Source organism: Heliangelus exortis, chromosome 1, assembly GCF_036169615.1.
Source record: "Heliangelus exortis chromosome 1, bHelExo1.hap1, whole genome shotgun sequence".
NCBI classification, from domain to species: Eukaryota; Metazoa; Chordata; class Aves; order Apodiformes; family Trochilidae; genus Heliangelus; species Heliangelus exortis.
In genome coordinates, this window is record NC_092422.1 from 136,388,823 (window position 1) to 136,409,768 (window position 20,946).

At 45.7% G+C, this 20,946-nt stretch overlaps 1 protein-coding gene across 1 annotated transcript; it reads right to left on the reverse strand.

Moving 5' to 3' along the window:
- Positions 1-207: 207 nt before the first annotated feature.
- Positions 208-17,031, reverse strand: SINHCAF (SIN3-HDAC complex associated factor). Its single transcript, XM_071769047.1, has 6 exons — positions 16,943-17,031; positions 6,299-6,446; positions 4,386-4,485; positions 3,305-3,431; positions 1,883-2,033; positions 208-997 (listed from the first exon to the last, which is right to left on the reverse strand). Exons 2-6 carry the CDS (start codon positions 6,424-6,426, stop codon positions 835-837), a joined length of 669 nt encoding a protein of 222 aa, XP_071625148.1. The 5' UTR covers positions 6,427-6,446; positions 16,943-17,031; the 3' UTR covers positions 208-834.
- Between the last annotated feature and the right edge of the window lie 3,915 nt (positions 17,032-20,946).

Below are 20,946 nucleotides of genomic sequence, written 5' to 3' on the forward strand. Positions count from 1 at the left end.
TTGACCATCGTCTACACCTCACTTGGGCATCAAGATGTCTTCTTGGTCCGTCTCTCATCATCAGTTGGTTACTGAGGGAAGCCCAGGGTGTCTGCTGCTGGGTTAAAACAAAGTAGCCTCCCAGTTCACCATGTTCAGTTCTTAAGTAGATCTTCCTCCTTAGCTAAGGAGGAGAGCTCTCCCACCCCTTCTGAAAAGCACTGTATGTTGGGGGCCTTCTCAGGTAACTACCACTTGTAATAGCAATGTCTGCAGTTTACCAGTCTGTCACATAGGAGGGGCGAAATATTTGTCTTTGTTACATCAGTAGTATAGGGTGAGATCTCCACACCTTTAAAAAATATATATTTATACAACTAGAGAGGTGACTTAAAACATTTCTATGCATTAGTTCATCTTATTGACTCATACATGTCTAAGAATGAAATATGTTCTTGGGGATTTAAGGAAGGTTACCAACCAACTTTAAAAAAAAAAAAGCCTTACAACCACTGCTCCTTTCAATACAGAAACCTGAACTACATATACTTTTAATATACAAACCCCCATCCTCATGTTCACTCGTGAAGCAAGGAGGGAGGGAAGATCAGACAACCTTGCAGCAGCATTCGGCTTTGCTAAGTGTTCCATAGCATCTTAAATATTATGTACAGTCTTTCTGAAAAGATATAAACTGGCTTCAGAGTTTGTGGGATTGTAGTAGTAAAACCCAAAACAGTTCTAGGGAATAGTCTTTTGGCAGCATAGCAGGTGTCCAAAGTGAACAGTCACTTTTCTAGTATTTTTCCAGAGAATAAGAGGATTTGTATAACCTTCTGCAGCTATCCAATGAAGTCACCACTCTTCTTGGGGGGAGACTGTTGGAGACTGTGGTCCTTCTTGTTCTGGCTTTTCAGTGGCAGACTTCTTATTGCTACAGCAAGGCTTGAAGAGATGAGTGTCTATGAGGACTTCCCCAAAACGCCCTTTGTAAATAATTCCACAGCAGACCTTTTGCCTGGAAGAAATGGCAGGGAGAGACACAGATGGTTTGTGTGTTTAGAACATACAAAACTTAAAGAAATGCTAAAAATTAGTTAAAAATTAGTTTGACTCAAGACATTCCTTTTCTGAGCCTCCAGCTAAGAGGACAAGAGGGAAAAGGCTGCTCAAAGAGAAAACAAGTCTGTTTAAATCCACAACACTGCTTTGGGAAAGAAGACAAGTAAGAAAAACATACCACCAAAGAAATGTCTATACAAAACTAACTCTCCCATTTTGCTTCCCAGGGAGGTTTCGGATACATGGCCATCTGGGCTGAAATAACCTTGACTACAATGTACGAGCAAACACTATTTGAGAGGAGGTAGCAAAGTCACAACAATTTCAACAAAGCAATTAGATAAACAAGGAATTACTCTGTCACAACAGGCAGTAAAAGATAAACTCACCACCTCCCAGAAAATCTTGTGGTTTTCCTCCCACTACAGATCTGACTTTTTCTTTTTTTTTAATGACTACCATAACAGGTCAACCAAATCAAACGATAAGTTTTGCTGTGAAGCTGAAAGCACTGTTGTACTCAGTAACACACAGCATCTAGAGAGCACAGTTTTAAGGCAAGATAATGACATATTAGGAACATTTTCTGTTTCTCCACAAAACGCAAAAATATTTTCCAGCAACTGTATTAGTATTTAGGGAACTGGAGGAAGATAGGGGAAAATCTTAAAACACATGACATTTCTTTCCAAGAAAAACAGACACTGTGTAACTCTGACTTAAACTACATTCTTAAAATAAATTAAATTCAGCAGCAGCAAATTCCTGACAAAGCAGAATCAAGTACTGTGTACATGAAGCGAATTGCTATCTGCAGGGCACACATTCCATTGCTTTTTACCTTTTCCAATACGTGAGATCTAAAAAGGAGAAAACTGGTGTTCTGCTGGACCCAGCGTTCATTTCTGTGTCAGAGCCATCATCAGACTGGTTACTGTAACAGGGTGACTGAGCTGGAGAGGCACTTGAAGTGGTGCTATGGGCATCAGAATCTATAGAGAAAGAATAAATCCAAGAATCAGGACACAAATCCAGTGACTTACCCTATTCCTGACTTGTAAAAAATTGCATGCTGATTGGGGAGACATTTTTTTTTTTAATTAACAAGAAACAATGATAAGTCATTTTTCACTTGCCCCTTTGAGATTTCAGTAGAAACTATCTGTCAGCATTTGTGAGACAGACCTCAGAACTGGAGAGGTCCTTGCAGACAAAGGACTTCTAAGAGGTCCAGGATCAGGCTCAGTTCCTGGCTCTCAGACACAGCCTGTGCAGGCCACACTTTGGACCAGATCCTAATCTCCCCTGGCAATCACTGCAAGATCCTTGAAGATGATGAGGATCTGTGCTTCAGACCAACACGTTCTCTTGCTGTGTATCTCCTCTCTTACCCGTTCAGTCTTGCAAAGCTCTTCTCATCAGTGCAATGGGTTCAGACAGTACACAGCTTTTGCTGGATCGAGACTATGAACCATGGATTTAGTGCAGACACACACCCTGAGAGGGTCTACTGGCCTACCTTTTAGTTATAATCTCTAGCACCTAGAGTAGCACAAGTAGATTAACTATAGCATGTTGAATAAAGAGATACAAGGTCTTTGGGTCAGGGCCTTTACTCATTTCTTCAGAGAGCTTTTCCTTCAGGACAAGTAGGATAACAGAGAGAAAACACCAAGTCAGCAAGTTAAGAAGCCAGGAAGTTTGCTTTAGAGGAAAAATCTAAAGTACCAAAATATGTTTAGAACATAGCTGGCAGATGGTTTTGTTGCAAAGCTATGATTATAAACATATTTGAAGAGTCTAAATGCTAGGGGAATCATCAAGACCAGCAGAGGAAGGTGTAAGGTGGAAACATGGTAGGAATTTAAACGAGGGTCAAAAAAAAAAAATCTAGGATAAATAAATCAGTCTAAAGACTGATGGTGGTATCAACAGTACTGTGCTTCTTGGGAAAAAGAGCTGAAAATGGCCATAGTGCATTACTGAGAAGCAGGGGAAAACCTCTTCTAACTTCAGATTCAATTAGGGTCTTGCCCAAGTAGTTTATTCTTCACTCATTTCCACATGAGACATAAGTGACAACTACCCACACTTTCAAGCCAGGCTCCCCACTCCCCCTTGTTGCTTCCTCACCTGTCTTGCAGCCCACTGTGCATACAAGCTCTTCCCTCTCATTCCACACCCTCCCCCAAGCCCTCAGAGGAAGCAAGCTATGTTAAGGGAGACCAAAGTTTATTGCCAAAATCTCTTTGAATCCACTTACTGTGCCGCTTGAATTCCTTTTGCAGTTTGCTGATTTGATTGCTCTTTATTCTGCTTCCAGAGAGAGTTTTCATTTTCTTTGGTTTCAATGTTGTTTTAAGACTGGGTCCAGCCCTGGCATCTACAACCTAGAACACAGAAAATTCATGTGTCATACTTGTGCATCATGCTCAGACACTGCCCAAAACAAGGAAGCTGTACAGACCTAGCTGAAGGCGTACAAAACCAGCTTAGTTAAACCAAGGCAGTTCTGTGTACCAACATTATTATGTTTCATCTAAATCTGGTTTATAAGAGGCTGAGCCTGTATGAAAGTGCAGCTATTTAGTAGAAAAAGCACATTCCTTTTAACATTTGCCTTGATTTAGTAGGTGCTTAAGCCATTATAAGTTCAGTTAGGATTATCTACCAAGCATTCGCCCTGGAGTTTGATTTTTTTTTTTTAAATCATCAATCTAACTTTTAAATAAAGCTAGAAGTAGCAATTACCCTAGTTCTGGCTCCCATTACCATCCAGGCTCCCTGCATAAAGGTTATAACATACACAAAGAATCCTGATCATCTAACCAGCACGAGGCCCAAACTAAATTAGATGTATGAAAACAGAGTAGATGAGTGGGAATAGCTGTGAGATATTAGGTACTGCAATTATGGGACTAAACCACATTGATTTATGTGTTGCTTGAGCAAGTCACCTTGCTTGTTCAAACTATTAAAAAAACAAAACCAAACACGTTAAAGAAGGAGTGATCCATTTTGGATAGAGGCTAAATTTGAATGTTTTGAGTGTCATAAGAGACTTTTGGACAAAATTCTGAGATTGTGAAAGCAAGCAATTACAAGGTAAGTTAGTCTGTGACCCCATCCTGGACTTGTATAATCACCACGGGCATGTAAGCCAAATGAAAACAGGTAAGAGCCATGTAACAGGCCACACTCCAGAAGGATTTAGAGATGCTGAGGGTAGAGAAGATAGGGAAAATAGCAAACCCCAAAACCTTGTCAGCACCTTCCCTCTCTAGCAGGATGGACTAAGGCAGAAACAAGCTGCTTTTGGCATGGAGAAGAAATAAATTACTAACATGATTCCAGTTTTTTTTTGATCCTGCTGGCAATTTTTTCCATCTTTTCACCAAAAGGACACAGGCATTGCAAATATCTCCTGAGCGGGCCTCATGAAGCCTGGTAAAAACAAAAATCACATGACAACAGTTAAGAAAAGCAAGAAGCATAAAAACAGACAGAAGAGTTCTTGAGTTCTGTTTTGCAGGCACTACAATTGGTTGATTTCATTGGAGAGAAAGGGAGGCAGAATAATCATATTCCTGGAATATAAATTTGGGAACAGACCTCAGACATGTGACAAAAACTGATTTGGCTCTTAACTTTCTCACAGAGCTTCAAGGATGAATAACAAACACCTCACACACTCCTGCATAAGCATAGGATAAGGTTTCAGAAACAGCATTCACTAGAATGACAGCAATACTTGCTCCCTTTAACAAACTTTATTCAGAAATCATCTACTGCTAATCCATGCTGAAAGAAATATTAAGGGGATACACTGGAGAATTTTTTTACTCTTTAAGTGGGAAGACTTTGAAGAATTTATAGATGAACAGGACAGGCTCAGATAAGCTGTTAACTGCTTGGTGTTACGACTGCATTTTTACCTTGGCAAACATATTTCAGATAGCACAAGACCAAAGGCCCTGTAACACTGGCAAGCTTCTTCACTGTGGTTAACAAAAAGCACACAACAAAAAGCACACCCAAACCATGGGACTTCACACAGTCTTGCCACTGCCAAAGTTAGTGGCCAAGAAATATGACAAGAAAACTGTCGGGACCAGATTTATGTACAAAAATCCATGGTAAATACAAAGCACCATAAAGCTTTGGGTTTGTCCATTCAATACTTACAAAGGGTGTGTCTAGAAAAAGGCAAAGAGGGTAGTATTTCTAAAGATTGCAAAGATTTACATATTTGAAGTTAGACACTTGAGGGCAGAAATACTAGTATGTTCATATAGTTTTAATATGCATTAACTGTCCACTTGGGCCTGAGGTTTTGAGGAGAGGTGATCCAACAGAAGTAGAAAAAGAAGAAAATATCTACAGACCATAGACTTTTTTCCAGGAGAAACAGTTTCATGAAAAATTATTCTACAAACAGAAGAAACTCTAAATGCCTCAGAAAAAAATTTAGAACTAGCGAAGTAAAAATATCATAAATAATTGCAAGCTATTACAGAATATTTTGTTTTGCTGACAATTTAGGGATACAAATTTTTGAAGTTCTTAGGAAGTATTTCAATACAGTTAAAAGGTCACAGCAGCTGGTACAAGAAATCACTGGTATTTAGTTTTGCTTATAAATGCATTCAAGTATCATTATGCACTATATTACCTAATTGGAAATCTAAGGACTTGATGCCTGCTTTCCACCAGACTGGTAATGACATCTTGATATACCCTCTTTGTACAGAGGCACCAACACCCCAAACAAGGTACTGTGCAGAAGCCCTGCTGGAGCTGCTAAATATTTACCCATCGAATTTTGTTTAAGATTCTTGAACCCTCAGACCCAGGGATAACATTCATGGATCCATGCTCTTTACCATCTTGGATGGGAATTTACACCTCTAAGGAACATGCACAAAACACACAGTCTGAGAGCACTGTTAAACCCTGCACGTGCTGTGAGGTTGGAGAGGCACGAGACTGACCCTTCAGTATTATGAACTACGGCAGCTCTCCATTCACAGCAGTAGCAAAAAACCAAATAGTACTGTGCACAGCAGCAGAGGATCCAAACTCTCCTGGCCTGGCCAGGAAAGCTGTGAAGAAGCTGAAGCCAGCCTTCCTCCAAATCACATCTCTGCTAACCTCATCTTTCAGTCACGCAGAGCAAGAGGGACACAGCAGGTCAGGTTTGCAGCCCTGAGATCAACACCATGGCTGAATGTAGTGTTGACAAAAGAAGGAATCTTACCCAAAACAATTCTGGAAATCCTTTTCATAACGTTTGCTGTCAGTGAAACGAGAACTGGATGACTTAGCTCTGCAAATACAGCAGCCTTCTATACTCCGATACATCTTCGGTTTGTGAAAGCCAAACATCTTTTCCTCCCAGCTGTAACCTGTGAAAACAAACAGGAACAGGCATTACTTCTGTTAAGATACTGAAAGAAAAACCCATGCAATTCACAGGAAAACCCCGAAGTAAATTCTTATTCAGGATGGGAAACCGATAGATTAAGCCATAGCTCTATTCCACATTGCCCCCCCAGAAGACCAGGTGCACCTAGAATACACTTTCTAAGAAGAAAAAAAAAAATACTAACAATGGCTGGAGTAATAAGCAATTCCCAGCAGGACTCATGACAAGCTCATTGACTGCACAATGTTACTCTAAGGGCACATCTACAACAGCACAACCCAGGGGTGTGAATGCAGCTGACCTGGCTAATGAAAGCCCTATGTACCTGGCTAAACAGACCACAGGACAGGCTGCATGACCCTGCCCCAGCCCCTGGGGTAAGTAGATGGCAGCTGAACCCCAGGTCACTGGAACTACCATGTCACCATCACTGGTGTGTGTTGGAAACACACTTGCCAAACTTTGTTGAAAGTGAGGAGGAGGCATTTCAAATGAGCTGCAGTCATACCTCTAGGCTGGAGGGCAGACATACCTGAAAAGCTGCTCTAAAAACAGGAGAGTGGAGTCTCACCCAGGCCCCAGTGGCCATGTCTGAGCTGCAGAACCCAGGAGCACTTCTTGACTCTCAGGCCTGGGTAAGCATCCCAGCCACAACCCAGTTCCATGTCAGCACAGGCTCAGTTCTTCCCCTCCCACCTTCCCCACCTTGCTTTCCACAGGAAAGAAACCCAGTGAGAGCAGGAGAACCCCCGTGTGCATTTCAGCAGGTGCCTACCACACATCCCAGTCATGCAAAATGCACTCCAGTGACAGGGAAGAAACCACCAGCTCTGCAAACTCAGCACCAGCTCAGAAAGCCCAAAGCCACCTGTTCTCAGAGGTCTGCCTGTCCTTTCCAGCACACCTGGGCTGGGATTTGCTCAGAGCAGGCAGCATCCAGTAGAGGTGTTTTCCTGGCAGAACCTTTCCAAGTCAGTTACAAGTGGATTTACTGCAGTAACCATGACAAAGGCCCTCTGAACACATGATGTCCCCACCGCCACACCAGTTCTCCCCAGGCACCAGTTTCTCTCCAGTGCAGACTCCTGTTTGGCACAGTCCAGCATGGCAGGAGAAGCTGTCAGAGCAAACAGAGCTTCCCACAGCACTTTAAGGAAACAAACCAACCAAGCAAAGCTTCCTGGCAATGGGCCTGGGCACACAGCAAGTCCTCACAGGCCACACAGCATCTGTCTTATACCCACAGGTCGGGACCATTCAAATAGGTTCTTTCAAAGAGACCACAGTGCAAGGGTTGCCTCAACCACCTGCTGCAGGGAGCAAGCAGACACCTCTGCTGCTTCTAACCATACACTGACTGCTCACAGACAGGTCAACCCACCAGCTGCAGGAAGCTTCATGAGAACAGGTTCCCACTGCTGAGCACTTCTGCTTTAAAAAAAATTAAAATTAAAATAACCCAGAGCCATGCAAATAACACAAGATTTCCCCTTCTTCCCTTAACAAAAGGCCAGGTTGTTATACTCCTGTGGAAGGTAACAGAAAACTCCCCACAAATACTGAAAGACCCACTAGCTCAGGCAGGACTTTTGGGAGAGCAGCAGCTCCATCACTTGTGGGCAAGTCTGGTGAGATGGAACTTCCAGACACTTCTCAGTCCTAGGGACTGCCAAGTCCCAGCAACACAACTTGGATTACTGGTGAATGTATGTGGCATAGGGATCTGTCTCCACATCTTCCACGTCAAGGAAGGTGAGGGACATAATTCTAGTACCATCCAGAGGAACAGAGAATATCCTCAGTCTACAGTTGGCAAGACTTGCCACATCATTACAGCAACAAAATTATTTGAAAAGCAGCTTCAGGTGGGGGTGAAAATATGCTTCCACAAAACGACCGTTCCTAGCACTGTGCTTACCTTACAGATGGATATTGCATGGGAGGGAAAAGAGATGCCAAGCATTTTTGCAGGACTATGGCAAAAGCTAGTGGACCACCCAGACCTAGTCAGCAGCCCTCCACACAGAGACAAAAATTTAAGCCCCTACCTCCCCCAGAGAGGGCAAGATCAGAGCATAGCAGCATTGCAGAATAAATGCACCAGGTTCCAAGGCTTCTGAGGAGACCAGAAAACAAGAATTTAATCTAATGTTGTTGGTTAATATTCTTATAACAAAATTCATTAGGGAGCCCATATCCAGACGAAAGTGTACATGTTTACATTTCAGTCTACCATATTATAAGACCACTTGGGGCCCACTGTGTTTGTGTCTCTTTGCAATTTCTGTGTGTAGAAAGACACAAGTCAGCTCTACAAAATGCTTGTCTTGACCAAATGCCTTGCAGAGCCTGTTAATGGCAAGGGATTTGTTACTAGAGATGGAAGAGAGAGTTCTTTTGTTCCCTCCTGTCCCACTCATGCTTTTTGCCACAGGTTCAAAGTGCCGTATTCCTTTCTTCTTAGTGCACATTTACAGCACAAGGAGCTCACCTAGGAACGGCTTCTTGCAAGGATGATTTGTGCAAATACCCAGCCCAAATGCTGAGACTTCTTAGGAGACTCAGTGCTTTATTAGCACAGCATTCACCTGAAGGTATGGAACAGCTATCGTAAGTAAAAGAAGATATCCCAAGTACCAACCTGCTGCATGGGTTTGCTGTGGGATGGTTAAAGACTCCAAAGTACTCTCTGCTTCTGCCTAGGTATGTTTTCAGGGACACTTAGCAAATGAACTTGAATGCACAACCAAATCGTGTTCATATCACTAGACTGTCAAGTCAAGCAGCCAAATGTCTAAGCAAACACTTGAACAGTATGCATTTTGTTTCTTAGTATTTGTTTTGCTCTTTCAAGAGACAGTCTCTCAAGGACACTGGGTTTAACAAACCTCTGGAGATCCAACAGCATGTGCACCTGGGCATTTCCAACTACATAACAGTGGTTTTAGATTTTGCTTGACTACCTCCAATGTGTTAAATCCATGGTCTGGCGCTTTTATTTAAAAAATCAAAGACTAGCTGCAGACACGAAACTGAAGCAGCAAGAAAATCTTTGACTGTTACAGGGCAAGACACAGAACTGATCTGAACAATTTGCTTTCCTTTCTAACCTGGTTTCTCCCACAAATCCAGATACTGATGAGATAATCTCTGTCACCAGCTGGTATTTACACCACAGCAGAGTAAGATGCATGCTTTACAACTAAAGTTCTGGCAAAGGCTGGCATCAGACACATACATTCTGAAAATATTTTGTTTTGCATCATTGCTGCCATTCTCCCAGAAGCAGCCTTTCAGCACCACCTTTCAATAGAAGGGAAACTAGTGCCATCTGTTTCCCACTTGATGAATGGTCAGCAATGTTATTACCAAACAGCATGCGTGAATGGGGAAGAGCTAGTAGCAAAACCACAAGTAAAAAGGGTTTCTCTAACAACTGCATTTAAGTGCAGTTATAAATGGAAGGCGTCAGTCCAGTTACACATTTAATCCTAAACAGTTGTCATTTGATCATTATACACTAAATATTCTGTCAGCTGGAGAGCTTAAAAGCTAATGCAGAAGTATTTGAGTCCAGCACTTACCAGCAACGCTAACCCTGAAAGTTCTGTGTCTGCTTCCATTCTAAACCACAATCATGCATCTACTGGTAAAGTTGACACTACATTTCTATAGACCTAAGTGTACATAAAAGTATGTATGATTGGGCCCTTTAAAAGGTTTAAATCTAAAGCACTGCAAATTTGATGTCACATTAGAACGGGAGTTAGGGAGTTAAACAGCTAAGATTCAGGTGTTACAGTAGCTAGCTGGCAGTCTAAGTTTAACCACATGAAATTTGGGACAGACAGAAAGATGGCAAGTAGGAACGAAGCTCAATGAAGTTAAAAAGCACCACACAAGATAATTTCACGGAGTTTAAGCATTGTTATTGAAAAAGTTATTGAAATACATGATGTCTGTTACATCACAGCAGGGAAAGAAATATCTCGCCAGCAAAAAACCAGAAATCCTAATAAAGCATATTTGTCATTCTGCAGAAATGGAGATTTACCTGCACTAGTAGGGGATCAGTATTCCCTCAAGTCAGGGGAAAAGTGGTCATCCTCCTCCCTGGTCTCCACGCAAAAGGAGAAGCTGCTATTCCTGAGAAGTTCTGCTTTAAACAACTGCTTTAGCAACTTGAATACTCTGAAAAGACTACAGGAACAGGTTCCCTCCATCCTTCTGCCTTCACACTTTTGGAAAAGTAGCATCAAAAATAGACTTGTCTTGTAAAAAACTTGAGGACCAGAAGAGAACAGTAAAGCAGCTGAGGAATAAAACCCCCACATCCTGCTTATTACATTTGTGAAAGGCTGGTACAAAGCAGCACACATCATAGGTGTGTAGAATTGTTTTCACGCCTTCATTACCTGTCAGGACTAGAATTTGGTGCCTGGTTTTCTTTGCAAAATTTAATTTGATGACCTAAATTAAAAGGAGGTATTGCTTCAGACGCTCATTAAGTTTTTAAGTAAGTGAAGGACTCCTGAACTCTTTCAGATTTTTAAAATGAGAAAAATCAGAGCCACTTTCATTTGCCTTTCCAGATTCCTTCTGCATTCTTTCTGATCACCCAAGAAGAATGAAAACCTTTTATAATAGAAAGAAAGGAATTCCTAGAAGGCAGGCATGTCTCTCCCTTTGTAACACAATTATCAGGCCAGTAGGAAGGAACACGCTCACCTGCTTCTTGCAAAGCTGAAAGAGAAACATTCCCTGGGGTTACAGAAGAGCAGAGGGCTGTCAGCTCAACTACTCAATACCTTCCTCTCTTTCCTATCTCCTCTCTCTGACACTGAGGCATTCACTCTTCCTGCAATCCAAAACTGCCAGTATGTTGTCAGAGAGGAGAATCCTACAAATAACCTGATTTCCCCTTCTGTGTAAAAATCAGCCTTGGAACAGCTTCCCTGAAGTTGGGCTACAAAAAAAATACAATCTAGCCTACATATGTTGATGCAGCCAGATCCTGTCAGTAAAAACTTCACAATGCACATCTCAACAGTATTTCATTGGACTCAGAAACAGCAAAAATGGTCTTTTTTTTTTTTTTTTTTTTCTTTTAAAGGAAAAGAAACAAAGGACTTAATATAGTCTACGTGTGCTCTGGCCTTATACATCTGCAAGCGCATACACCCAGGCACATGCACACACATGAAAAACGCTTCCAGAGCTGTCTACAGTGCCAGAAGCAGAGTTGCTTGTCTCACTAATAAATTCTTGGGCCTGTCCCTCTGCTGAAATAAACAGCAATACCTCTGATGGAAATCAACTGTAGGACAGAGACCTGTACATCAACAAAGGAGTTGATTTGTATCAGACACACAATATAAATGTAGCTCTCCCCGGAGTTTACATGCTACAAAAAGAAACTTTGCAATATAAGGTAAAATTGGATGCCAGAAACCTGTATCTTAATATGCCCAGAGCCAGACTATTCTAAGGAAGAGACCAAGATAATTGGTGCCACCTTAAATGCAATTTTGGTATTTGCAATATCACTTTTCACTTTCAACTGCCCTTATAGCTCAAAACAGTGACTAATTTCCAAAACCCATAACCTTAGAATTGTACATATTGTACACTATTCTGATGCCCTGTATCCTAAGATTTTCCCTTCACTTTCCTTCTGCTCTCCACCCAAAACAATTTTACTGGGAGGGAAGCTGTATTTGGCCACTACAGCCCAGGCACATCTGACTACAACAGCGCCCTGTGAAGTTTTGCCTTGATGATCGGAGCAAAACCAGTAAAAGGTCAAACTTGCATCTTCAGGAATCTTTCCTCTGCCAAAATAAGTAACTCACTTTTTTCCTAGTAGTCATTCATAGCTAACATTTTGTGCTTAGTGCTGCACTGAAATCTTAGCACACCAGATGCAGCCAGCAGCAACTACCAAGCATGGATCAAAATTTTTTTCCCATGTTTGAGCCTTCACAGCATCCTGGCTGGGTCACAAGCTGTTCCCACTGAAGTTTTCAGAAGCAGTCAAGTAACAAAGGAGCCTACTTACCTACTGATCTTCAGTGGGATATAAGTACCTAACCCATTTAGACAAGTGAAAGGCTGAGCCACTTGGGTGTTCCTCTGAACTGCCATGCGGTTACTGCATCTGCATTGTTACCCTTCTGCTCCAGAAGGGATAGGCCAAAGCATAAAAACAGTAATCAGTAACATTTGCATAAGGGAAAAAAAAAAAAAATCCCAAACCTGTCCCACCTGCACACATTCTATCTTGAAAGAGGACTCCCCCCTACCTCCCAGAAACTCCTATTGCATAACTAACACCATGCTCAGCTTGATCAGGAACCCTGCAAGGAAAATCAAGGATGGTCTCAAGCAAGTGCTGAGGTTCAGTCTGTGATGCTTATGTGAGTACAGTCACTGCAGCTCTGACCATGTTTTGCAACCACTTGCTACTGAAAAAGCATCACACGCTTGAGATCATGAGACACTGAACAGTTCTGGTTTATTTGTTTCAGCTTTTTTGCTCATTTTTTACATAATTCACTATACTTGATGGGAACAGGAACATAAGTATTTGGCAGAATACCTGAAATTACTTCACTAAAAAGGAGTCATTTCAATGTCCTTAAGTAATGCTACTGGTCATTTCACTTGGACTTTGGACTAAGTTCAACAGAAATGCAAAGGCTTGAGTCATGAAAAGGAGTCCCGCCCATGCATTCTGCTTTACTTGCTGGCTGCTTCCTTCTGTTATAAAACAAGTGTTAGGTGCAAACCTGGAAGAGTTGGCAAGTAGGACTGTGCATGTCATTCATCTTATTAATGAAAGATGTACAAATCATCAGGTGTTAAGAACCAATGCAAGGCAGAGAGCTTGGTGACACAGAAAGATGTTCAGCATGATTAAGACAACAAACTCTTACAATTTTAATGTTTACTTTTAAGCCGTGTGGATTATCAGCCAACAGGTGCTTTCTTTTTAAAGGAAGGACTGGACACGTAGGCAATTAGCTCCTCTTTGAGTCTCGGAGCTGGGAAAGAAGAGAGAAGGGATTTTTCCCAGAGGCTGACACTCAATCCCACCTACTTTTAGTGGGAGCTGGATGCTGCATGCCTGTGGGTCTGTTTGAAAATCCCACAGACTTGTTACATGATGATTTTCTATCAGGCACTACCAATCCCAAGAAACCTGGAATTTACCTGGGTGCCAAAGCAGTTCAGTATCCACTGGTGTCAGTGGAAAGACTTGCAGTTCACTGTCTGGCCCTATACTTTTTCACCTTATTTAAAAAAAGCTGTAAGCTGCACAGTGGATTTGGCCACGTGCTGACAGGGGATAAAGGGGTTTCCACAGCCCACACCCTGCAATATTCTCACCTTTGGAAGCAAACACAAAGCAGTAAAGGGATATGCTGAGGAACTGTCACCTTCCTGGTTTGCCCTGTAAAAGGGTTAAACAGATGTCTCCATGGCTGTCAACCTACCACATTCCATCAGCGCCAAATTAAAACTCGAAATGAAAAAGCAACCATTGCAGCTCGGTTGTGCTCAGGTCTGCTGCTACTCAAGACCCTCACCACAAATGAGGTGTTGCTTCAGTTCTGGGCTCAATTCAGGAGCAGGAGGGGAGGGATGGCAAGGGCCCTCTGCCTTCAGCCCAGCCAGGAGACATGAGCATTAGGGCACAGAGCAGCAGGTTGAGGGGCAGCATCCCGCACCCGCTGCCTACAGAGCCACAGCGATGGGGTGCGGCTCCGAAGTTGTTGGGGTTTTTTTCTGCAACTGGAATGATTACTGAATAATTTGGGGTCCAAAGAACTTCCTGTCAGAAGACTGACGGGGGCAAGGCTCTTGGTAGGATGAGCCAGGCACGTTCCCGCCAGGAGAGAGCATCCGGAGGGTGCTGTGGGAGCCGCGGGGCAGGCAGGATTCAGCTCTGCTCTCCGCGCTAAGGCACGGCCGAGTAAACAACAGGTTTGGCAGGCCCCTTTAAATCCCTTTAGCTACATGCAGATGGGTGTACGAGAGGGGACGGCAACTTTCCATCTCATGAAAGGGAGAGCGCGCCTGGGAGCGTTTCAGTAGTCGCAAAACTGCATGATTAAAAAAAAGCAAATAAAAAAACAAAATAATAATAAAAAAACCAACGATAAAAAGACGTCCCCTCAAAAAAAGTCGAGTCCGGTCACCCTGCTCCCGCAGCCCCCGGGACAGGCGCAGTGCGGGAGGCGGCTGCTGCTTTCCGCCGAGCACCGCGTGGCGCGGGGGAAGCGCCCGGCACGGCAGGGCGCCCCGCTCCTGCCCGTTACCGCCGGCGGGCTCGGCTGGGCGGCCGGGGGCCGCGGAGGCGCGGCAGCGCCGGGAACAAAGACCGACCCCCCCACCACCACCCCCCGCGCCGGGGCCGACGACCTACTTTGGCGGGCGGCCCCGCCGGTCAGGTGGAGCGGCGGGAGCACATAGGCAGGAGACCCCGGCTCCTCCTCCCCGCGGCTGCTAAGCGCTCAACTTGTCGAAAAGACGAATAAAAATTAAAATTAAATTTAAAAAGCACAGGAAGGGGAAGGCGGCGCGACGGGGAGGAAAGCCCCGACCGAGCGCGGAGGTGGGGTGCTGCGAGGCGGCCCCCGCGCTGCAAACACCGCCCCACCACGCGGTCTCGGTGCAGCCGCCCCATCCGGCTCGGGGGGAAGCGGCGACAGCGGTGGGAAGCGGGGGGCGAGCCGCAGCACCCTGCCGGGCACCCCCCCGACCCCTGCCCCGACAGGGTGAGGACCGCCTTGCATCCGCAGCCCCCCTCCGGTCCGGTCCGGTCCCCCCCCGCCGGTACCTCATGGCTCGGCCCTGACGTAATTCAAACATGGCAACAGTTGCACTTCAAAGGGCTGTCTCAGACCTCCCAGCAACGCGGGCACGCCGCGGCGAGGAACGACACGAACCGCCGCCCCCCGGACCCCCGACCCTGCGGCAGCTCCGGGGCAGCCGGCGGGGTTCGCCTGGCCACCCACCCTCGCAACACCGTGCGCACAGCGCGGTACCTGGGGGAGCGCGTGTGCATCCAAAGTTTCACCACCCTTCCAAAGTCCTCCAACACCGGCAGTCAATCCCTGAAAAACCACCGTTCCCGGCGGGATAAGTTTCACCCCACCGACTGCTCCCTGCCCGGGGGCTGAGCTTCCCCCCCCTCCCCTCCTCTCCGTGCGGACGAGCGCTTTCCCCCGGCGCGCCGGGGAGCCACGGCGCCCGCAGCACATGCGAGCCCTTTGTTTTCCCTGCAGCCGGGGCGCTGCCTACGTGCCGCGCCGGGGGCACGCCGCTCCGCTCCGCGCAAATCCCGCGGAAAACGGGAGCGTTAAACTTCTTGTCGCCGGGCACAGGCTGAGGCGGGCGAGAGCGACTTTCACTCGCACTGTGCTGCGAGAGGAGTAGGACGCCATCGCCGCCCGCCCGCCCCACCGGCCCCCACGCCGTGCATCGGGGTGCCCGCCGAGGCGGGGGAAGGCCCCACGCCGCCACCCATGCGACCGGCAGCACGTGTCACGCCAGCCCACAGGCATATGCTTTTCCCCCTCTCCCGGGTCGTGCACGGACCCCGACCCGTCCGCAAGTGGAAATAAAAAACAACTGGTCCTTCCCCACGTGAAACACGGCGGTAAGGGCACCGTGCCCCCCCGCTCCTTCGCTGGCACCAACTTGTGGGCGCCGGCGCTACAGGTGTGCGGCGCGGGGGCCGCGGTGCGCGGAACATGCGAGGGGCCGCACCTGCACCACCCGCTCCGCACCGGGGGGGACGTTCCGCACCTTTCCGCCGGTGCCTCGCAGCCCGCGTGGCGGGGCTGGGGAGCCGCAGCCCGGGAAAGGTCGCCGTGCAGCCCGGCACTGCCAGGCAGCTCGGGATCCCTAAACCTGCTTCGGAGCTGGCGACCGCTCTTGAGAGTTAAATCGTCGGGAACGGGGCTGCGTTTCTTCCTTTCAGTACTTGGGTTTTTAATAGTGCTTTGGCGGGTCAGCAAGTCGGAGGTCTCGGGGTGGGTCTGCAACACTGCGGACTGCACTGTTTCTCCCCGCCAGCACCTCCTTTAAACTCCACTAATTGAAGAAAAGTGAGAAAACGCCGCGCACAGGAACCATGCGTGTCAAACTCTTTCAGGCGGCAAAGTCTTTTCGCCGCGGCAGCACTGGAGACAAGCTCTAAGATTAACTTGTGCCTAACAGAAACCACCGACTGCTAAAACAAAAAAATAAAAACCCCCAAAGCCAACCAGCCAGAAAAACCCCAAAACAAGAACCCAAACCCTAAAACACCCCAACAACACACACACACAAAAAAAAAACCCGAACGCAAACCGAGAAAAACCAAAACAACCCACCCAGACTAAACCTCCTGTCCCCCTTCGGTTGTACTCTCCCGCCCCGAAAGAAAGAAAGACAGGGGAAAAAAAAAAACCACCAGGAATCACTCACCGCCCTACTGCGCCCACCAACAAACGTGCGGTGCACGGCGCTTCCCCGCCGCTGCGCGCCCTCCCTGTCCCTCCGCGCTCTGCCAGCCCGCGCGGCCGCGCGAGCCCGCGCCTCCCCCTCTCCGCCCCCCGCATCCCCGCCCCGCTCCTCCCGTCGGCTCCCGACCAATCCGCGCATGCGCCATTCCCACGGCTCCATTCTGCTCAATCGAGCCCTCTCGCTTCGCGCGCCCCATTGTCCTTTTAAGGCAGAAAGGCCGCGCGGGAAGCTTGGGAGGAGGAGGAGGAGAAGGACGAGGAGGGAGGAAGGGAAGGGGGGTGGGAAGGAGGGAGGGAGGCGTTGCCCATTGTGACGATTGGGGTGACTTTCCCCACGCGGCCCGCTCCCCCGCCACCGTCCCCTCCCGGCGGTGGGCGGGCTCCGGTCCCGCAGCTCCAGCTTCCCACCGCCCGGTCCCCGTTCTGTCCATCCGGGGGCACCTGTCTCTCCAACCTGCCCAACCCAGCGAACCGAACCGAAAGGAAACACACGCACATTACGGCGGCGTGCGGAAACGGCTCCGCTGAGCCTGCCCGTCGGGTTTAACGGAGCTGCCGGGTTTGCAGCGCAGGCATCAGCGCTAACCCACAGCCCACCCGCGGGTAGAGGGTCGCGGCCGGCGGGAGTACGAGGGAAAGCTTTTTCCCCGTCTTTGGTTGTTTTGTTTTGTTTTTTTATTATTTTATTTTCTCTTTTTGATTGGTTGGTGTTTTTTTCCACGAAGGGTTCGTTTTTAACGCGCTTTAAAAAATCACTCAGCGGCTCGCACACTTTTTTCCTGTTGCGTCAGAACGGGTGATTTAAAAATTGACATCACCGCAAAGCTTCTGCAGCTCAGGAAGAACGGCTTCACCAAACAGCTGGTGGAGTTACGTGAAAAGAGATTTCCTTTAAAAAGCCACTCTTTGTCAGAAGAGGCAGCGAGTGATGTAAAACGTGGCGCTTGGGCAGTTCTGACGCAGCACCGTAACACCCTGCAATTTCAATAAAACCACAACCTGCTCCAGCCCAGGCATGGACTCAAACCAAGCTGGAATGCTGAATGCCTCTTTCGAGTTTTCAAAGAGATTTAAAAGTTTCCCACAGAATCGACAGCAGCTGAGGCACGGCGTGTAGTTGTTGAATAATATACTTGAAAGTATTAATGGGGACGAGTTTTTCTATAACGAGTGATTTTATCTTGACAGTGACCTTTCTGCTCTCGTCCTTGTTAAAGCAGAGATTTAACAGCTCGCTCACTCTCGCTGAAACGATCCTTTACTTTCCAGCAGCAGCAGCAGCACTGGCTGCTTGGGTTTTTCCAGCAGAGCAGGACGGTCTGCTTTTCCTTACCTTAGCCTGAGAACTTCACACCGTCTCTACTTGCCTGTCAATCCTTGGTAATTCTACACCGTTTCCTCCCTCAGTGCTGCCAAACTCGTCGGTTTGGGCCGGAAGCGCTGGAGGATTTCTCCCAAGGAAGCCTCCAGGTTTATCTCTGTCAGGTGGGATTTTTTTTTTAATTTTTAAAATTTTTTTTAAACCATCAAAGCTTGCTTTTGTCACTGGTGCTTCCTCCCAGGCACAGCTAAACCAAATCACACTCAACTTGTGAGACACAAGTGTAGCTAATGCTGAATGATTTCTCAAAACACCTATATAATTTCACTGGTTTTAACTAGTCTAGGGAACTCTGCCTGCTCTTTCAGCAACTTTTGTTTGCATCTAACGTGTCTGGGTTTGTCTGTCTCTTTTTGGTTTGAGGTATTCTCACAGATTTTTTTTTTTCCCCCCAATTTTTCTTCTCCACATTTCTCAAGTGACCAACGCAGAATACTATTTAAATCCCAGTATGCGAGTGAAACAATATTTTCAAGGAGAACCCTCATGGGTACCAAACAATGCACTGCCTCTCAGTGGGAAAAAACTGATCTCTTGGTGCCTGTCAGGTGCTGCCATCCTTAACCACCTTGCTAAACATGAAGGGAATGGCTTCGGGTAGATTTTGATTGCTCACAGACCAGGGGCAGGGCAACTGCTCTTCATGTTCCTACGCTCCAAATCTTATGCAAGCCCCAAGCTCCGTGGAGAACATCAGCTTCTGACTGACAATAATGAACACAGTCGATGCTGTAACCTTGGGGTGGATTTGCGTTTCCAAACACAGCACTGCTCAGGGCTGCAAAGAGCTTGGCTATTCCTGCCCTCTCAGAGGAAAACAACTTATAGCCACAGAAGTCCAACGAATCTAATGCATAAATGAAAACATGGTCATACCCTTCATTTCTGAAACATCTTCAGTTTCCTTGAAGCGTTTGCTGATGACATTTCAGGGCTACCCTATAACTTGACAGTGGTTTGAGTTTTCTTTTTTGGCTGATAGCCCCGCTTGCACATAAATAAAAGGCACTTGCACAGCTAACAAGCCTTCCTTAAAGTTCCTCTCGACCCTTCCCCTTGAGCAAGCTACTTGTGCTCCCCACACCATGAGAGGGATCCCTTGTCTGACCTCGCTGTGTGGAAAGAGAATAATGAAAAATAGCCCTAAACTTGGAACAAGCCTAAGGAGTTTAATTTGAAAGATAGACATCTGAAACAACATGTGTCTTTACATTAAAGCCTCGTCCAACAAGGCTCTGTTTTAAAAAATTAAATATCTTCCTTTCCACTCAGAGCTTGGAATAAGGGAGGAATACAAGTTTCCATGGACATCACAGGTGACCTGGAATGTAAGTTTTTTAACAGAATTTTTTGTCAGTTCTCAAAAACTTTTACTTTAAAAATGCTTGTGGTCTCTGGAAAGCTAATGGGACCGTTGCTGCATTCCAGTTAAACTGGTACCTCTCCTGGGTGGGATCTTAATTATTTTATCTGGGAAGCTAAATTATGTAAATGGTGTAATAGTAAAGCTAACCACGAGGGTTTTTTGAATACAAAAAAAACCTAACCCCATGTTTATGAATGCTGATGCAGAGACGCTATCACAGAGGAAAAGTAGGGCATTTGTCAGCTAAGACATCTGATCCTATTGTGTTATTTTTCAGTATTAATGAATAAGTAAACACAAATAGGCTACTGGTTGTTAGGTGAAGAGCAACTGTCAAAACCAAACCCAGGCAGCTGTTCCTGCTTTGAGATTTCACTGTAAAATGCTTTTTACAAGTTGAGTAACTGGAAAGTTTGCTTTATTGGCTAAATGCTTGGCCAAAAGATTTCAGAAAAAAAATACCAGGGGTTCTTTCAGGTAAAAAAAGGGGTTGACCGACTTACAGTTGTAAAGATTTTGCCAAGGAGTCAAATATCAGAGGAAGATATCAACAGATCAGTTCTTTAGTTGCTCTTGCACCACCTGTCCCTCTGAGTAATAGTATATTAATTTTTTGAAGGTGCAAATGCTAACAGATATGGTAGTTTAAAGCAAACAGGTTAATAAAGAAATGTGATTTTCCTCCCCCGTTTTATGTTTTAGGACAAATGACAGATGTTTACAAATGAAGAGTGACAGCAAAGCTTGATGATAATAAAAATAGATATTATGATATTCGTGCTGCCAGAATGAAATACTCAAGTTATGGGGCTCAGTGAGACAGGACCCTGAACTGATTTACTTCTAGGGACAATGCAGATAATTTATAGCCCAGCCTGAGTAAGAAAGCCATTAGGGCTTAACAGATAATATTAACCTTTCTGAAGAGTTTTAGTTGATATTTCAAATTCCTTAAGAGGAAGATAATTCTCTTAAGTTCTTAAGGATTGCTTAAATGCTGTGGCAAAATTATCATTTTCTATTATTACTTAACCACCTTTAGAGCAGCTTCTCAAGTGCTACTTATTTCTTTGCAGCACTATTGCTTTCATCCCTATTAGAGCCATAAGAGTATTCTATGAGGATTTATATTAAGGCGATTTGAAGACACCATTAAGAAGATCAACAGTGTCTGCCTCTCAGGCTGTTTCCTGTCAAGGAAGTTATTCCCCCTCATCCT

Coding starts and splice junctions, on each gene's coding strand:
- SINHCAF (XM_071769047.1), bottom strand. CDS start 6,426: ATGTTTGGCTTTCACAAACCGAAGATGTATCGGAGTATAGAAGGCTGC. Junction 4,486..6,298: donor GATTTCCAGAATTGTTTTGG/GTAAGATTCCTT, acceptor TGTTTTTACCAG/GCTTCATGAGGCCCGCTCAG. Junction 998..1,882: donor GATCTCACGTATTGGAAAAG/GTAAAAAGCAAT, acceptor CATTTCTTCCAG/GCAAAAGGTCTGCTGTGGAA.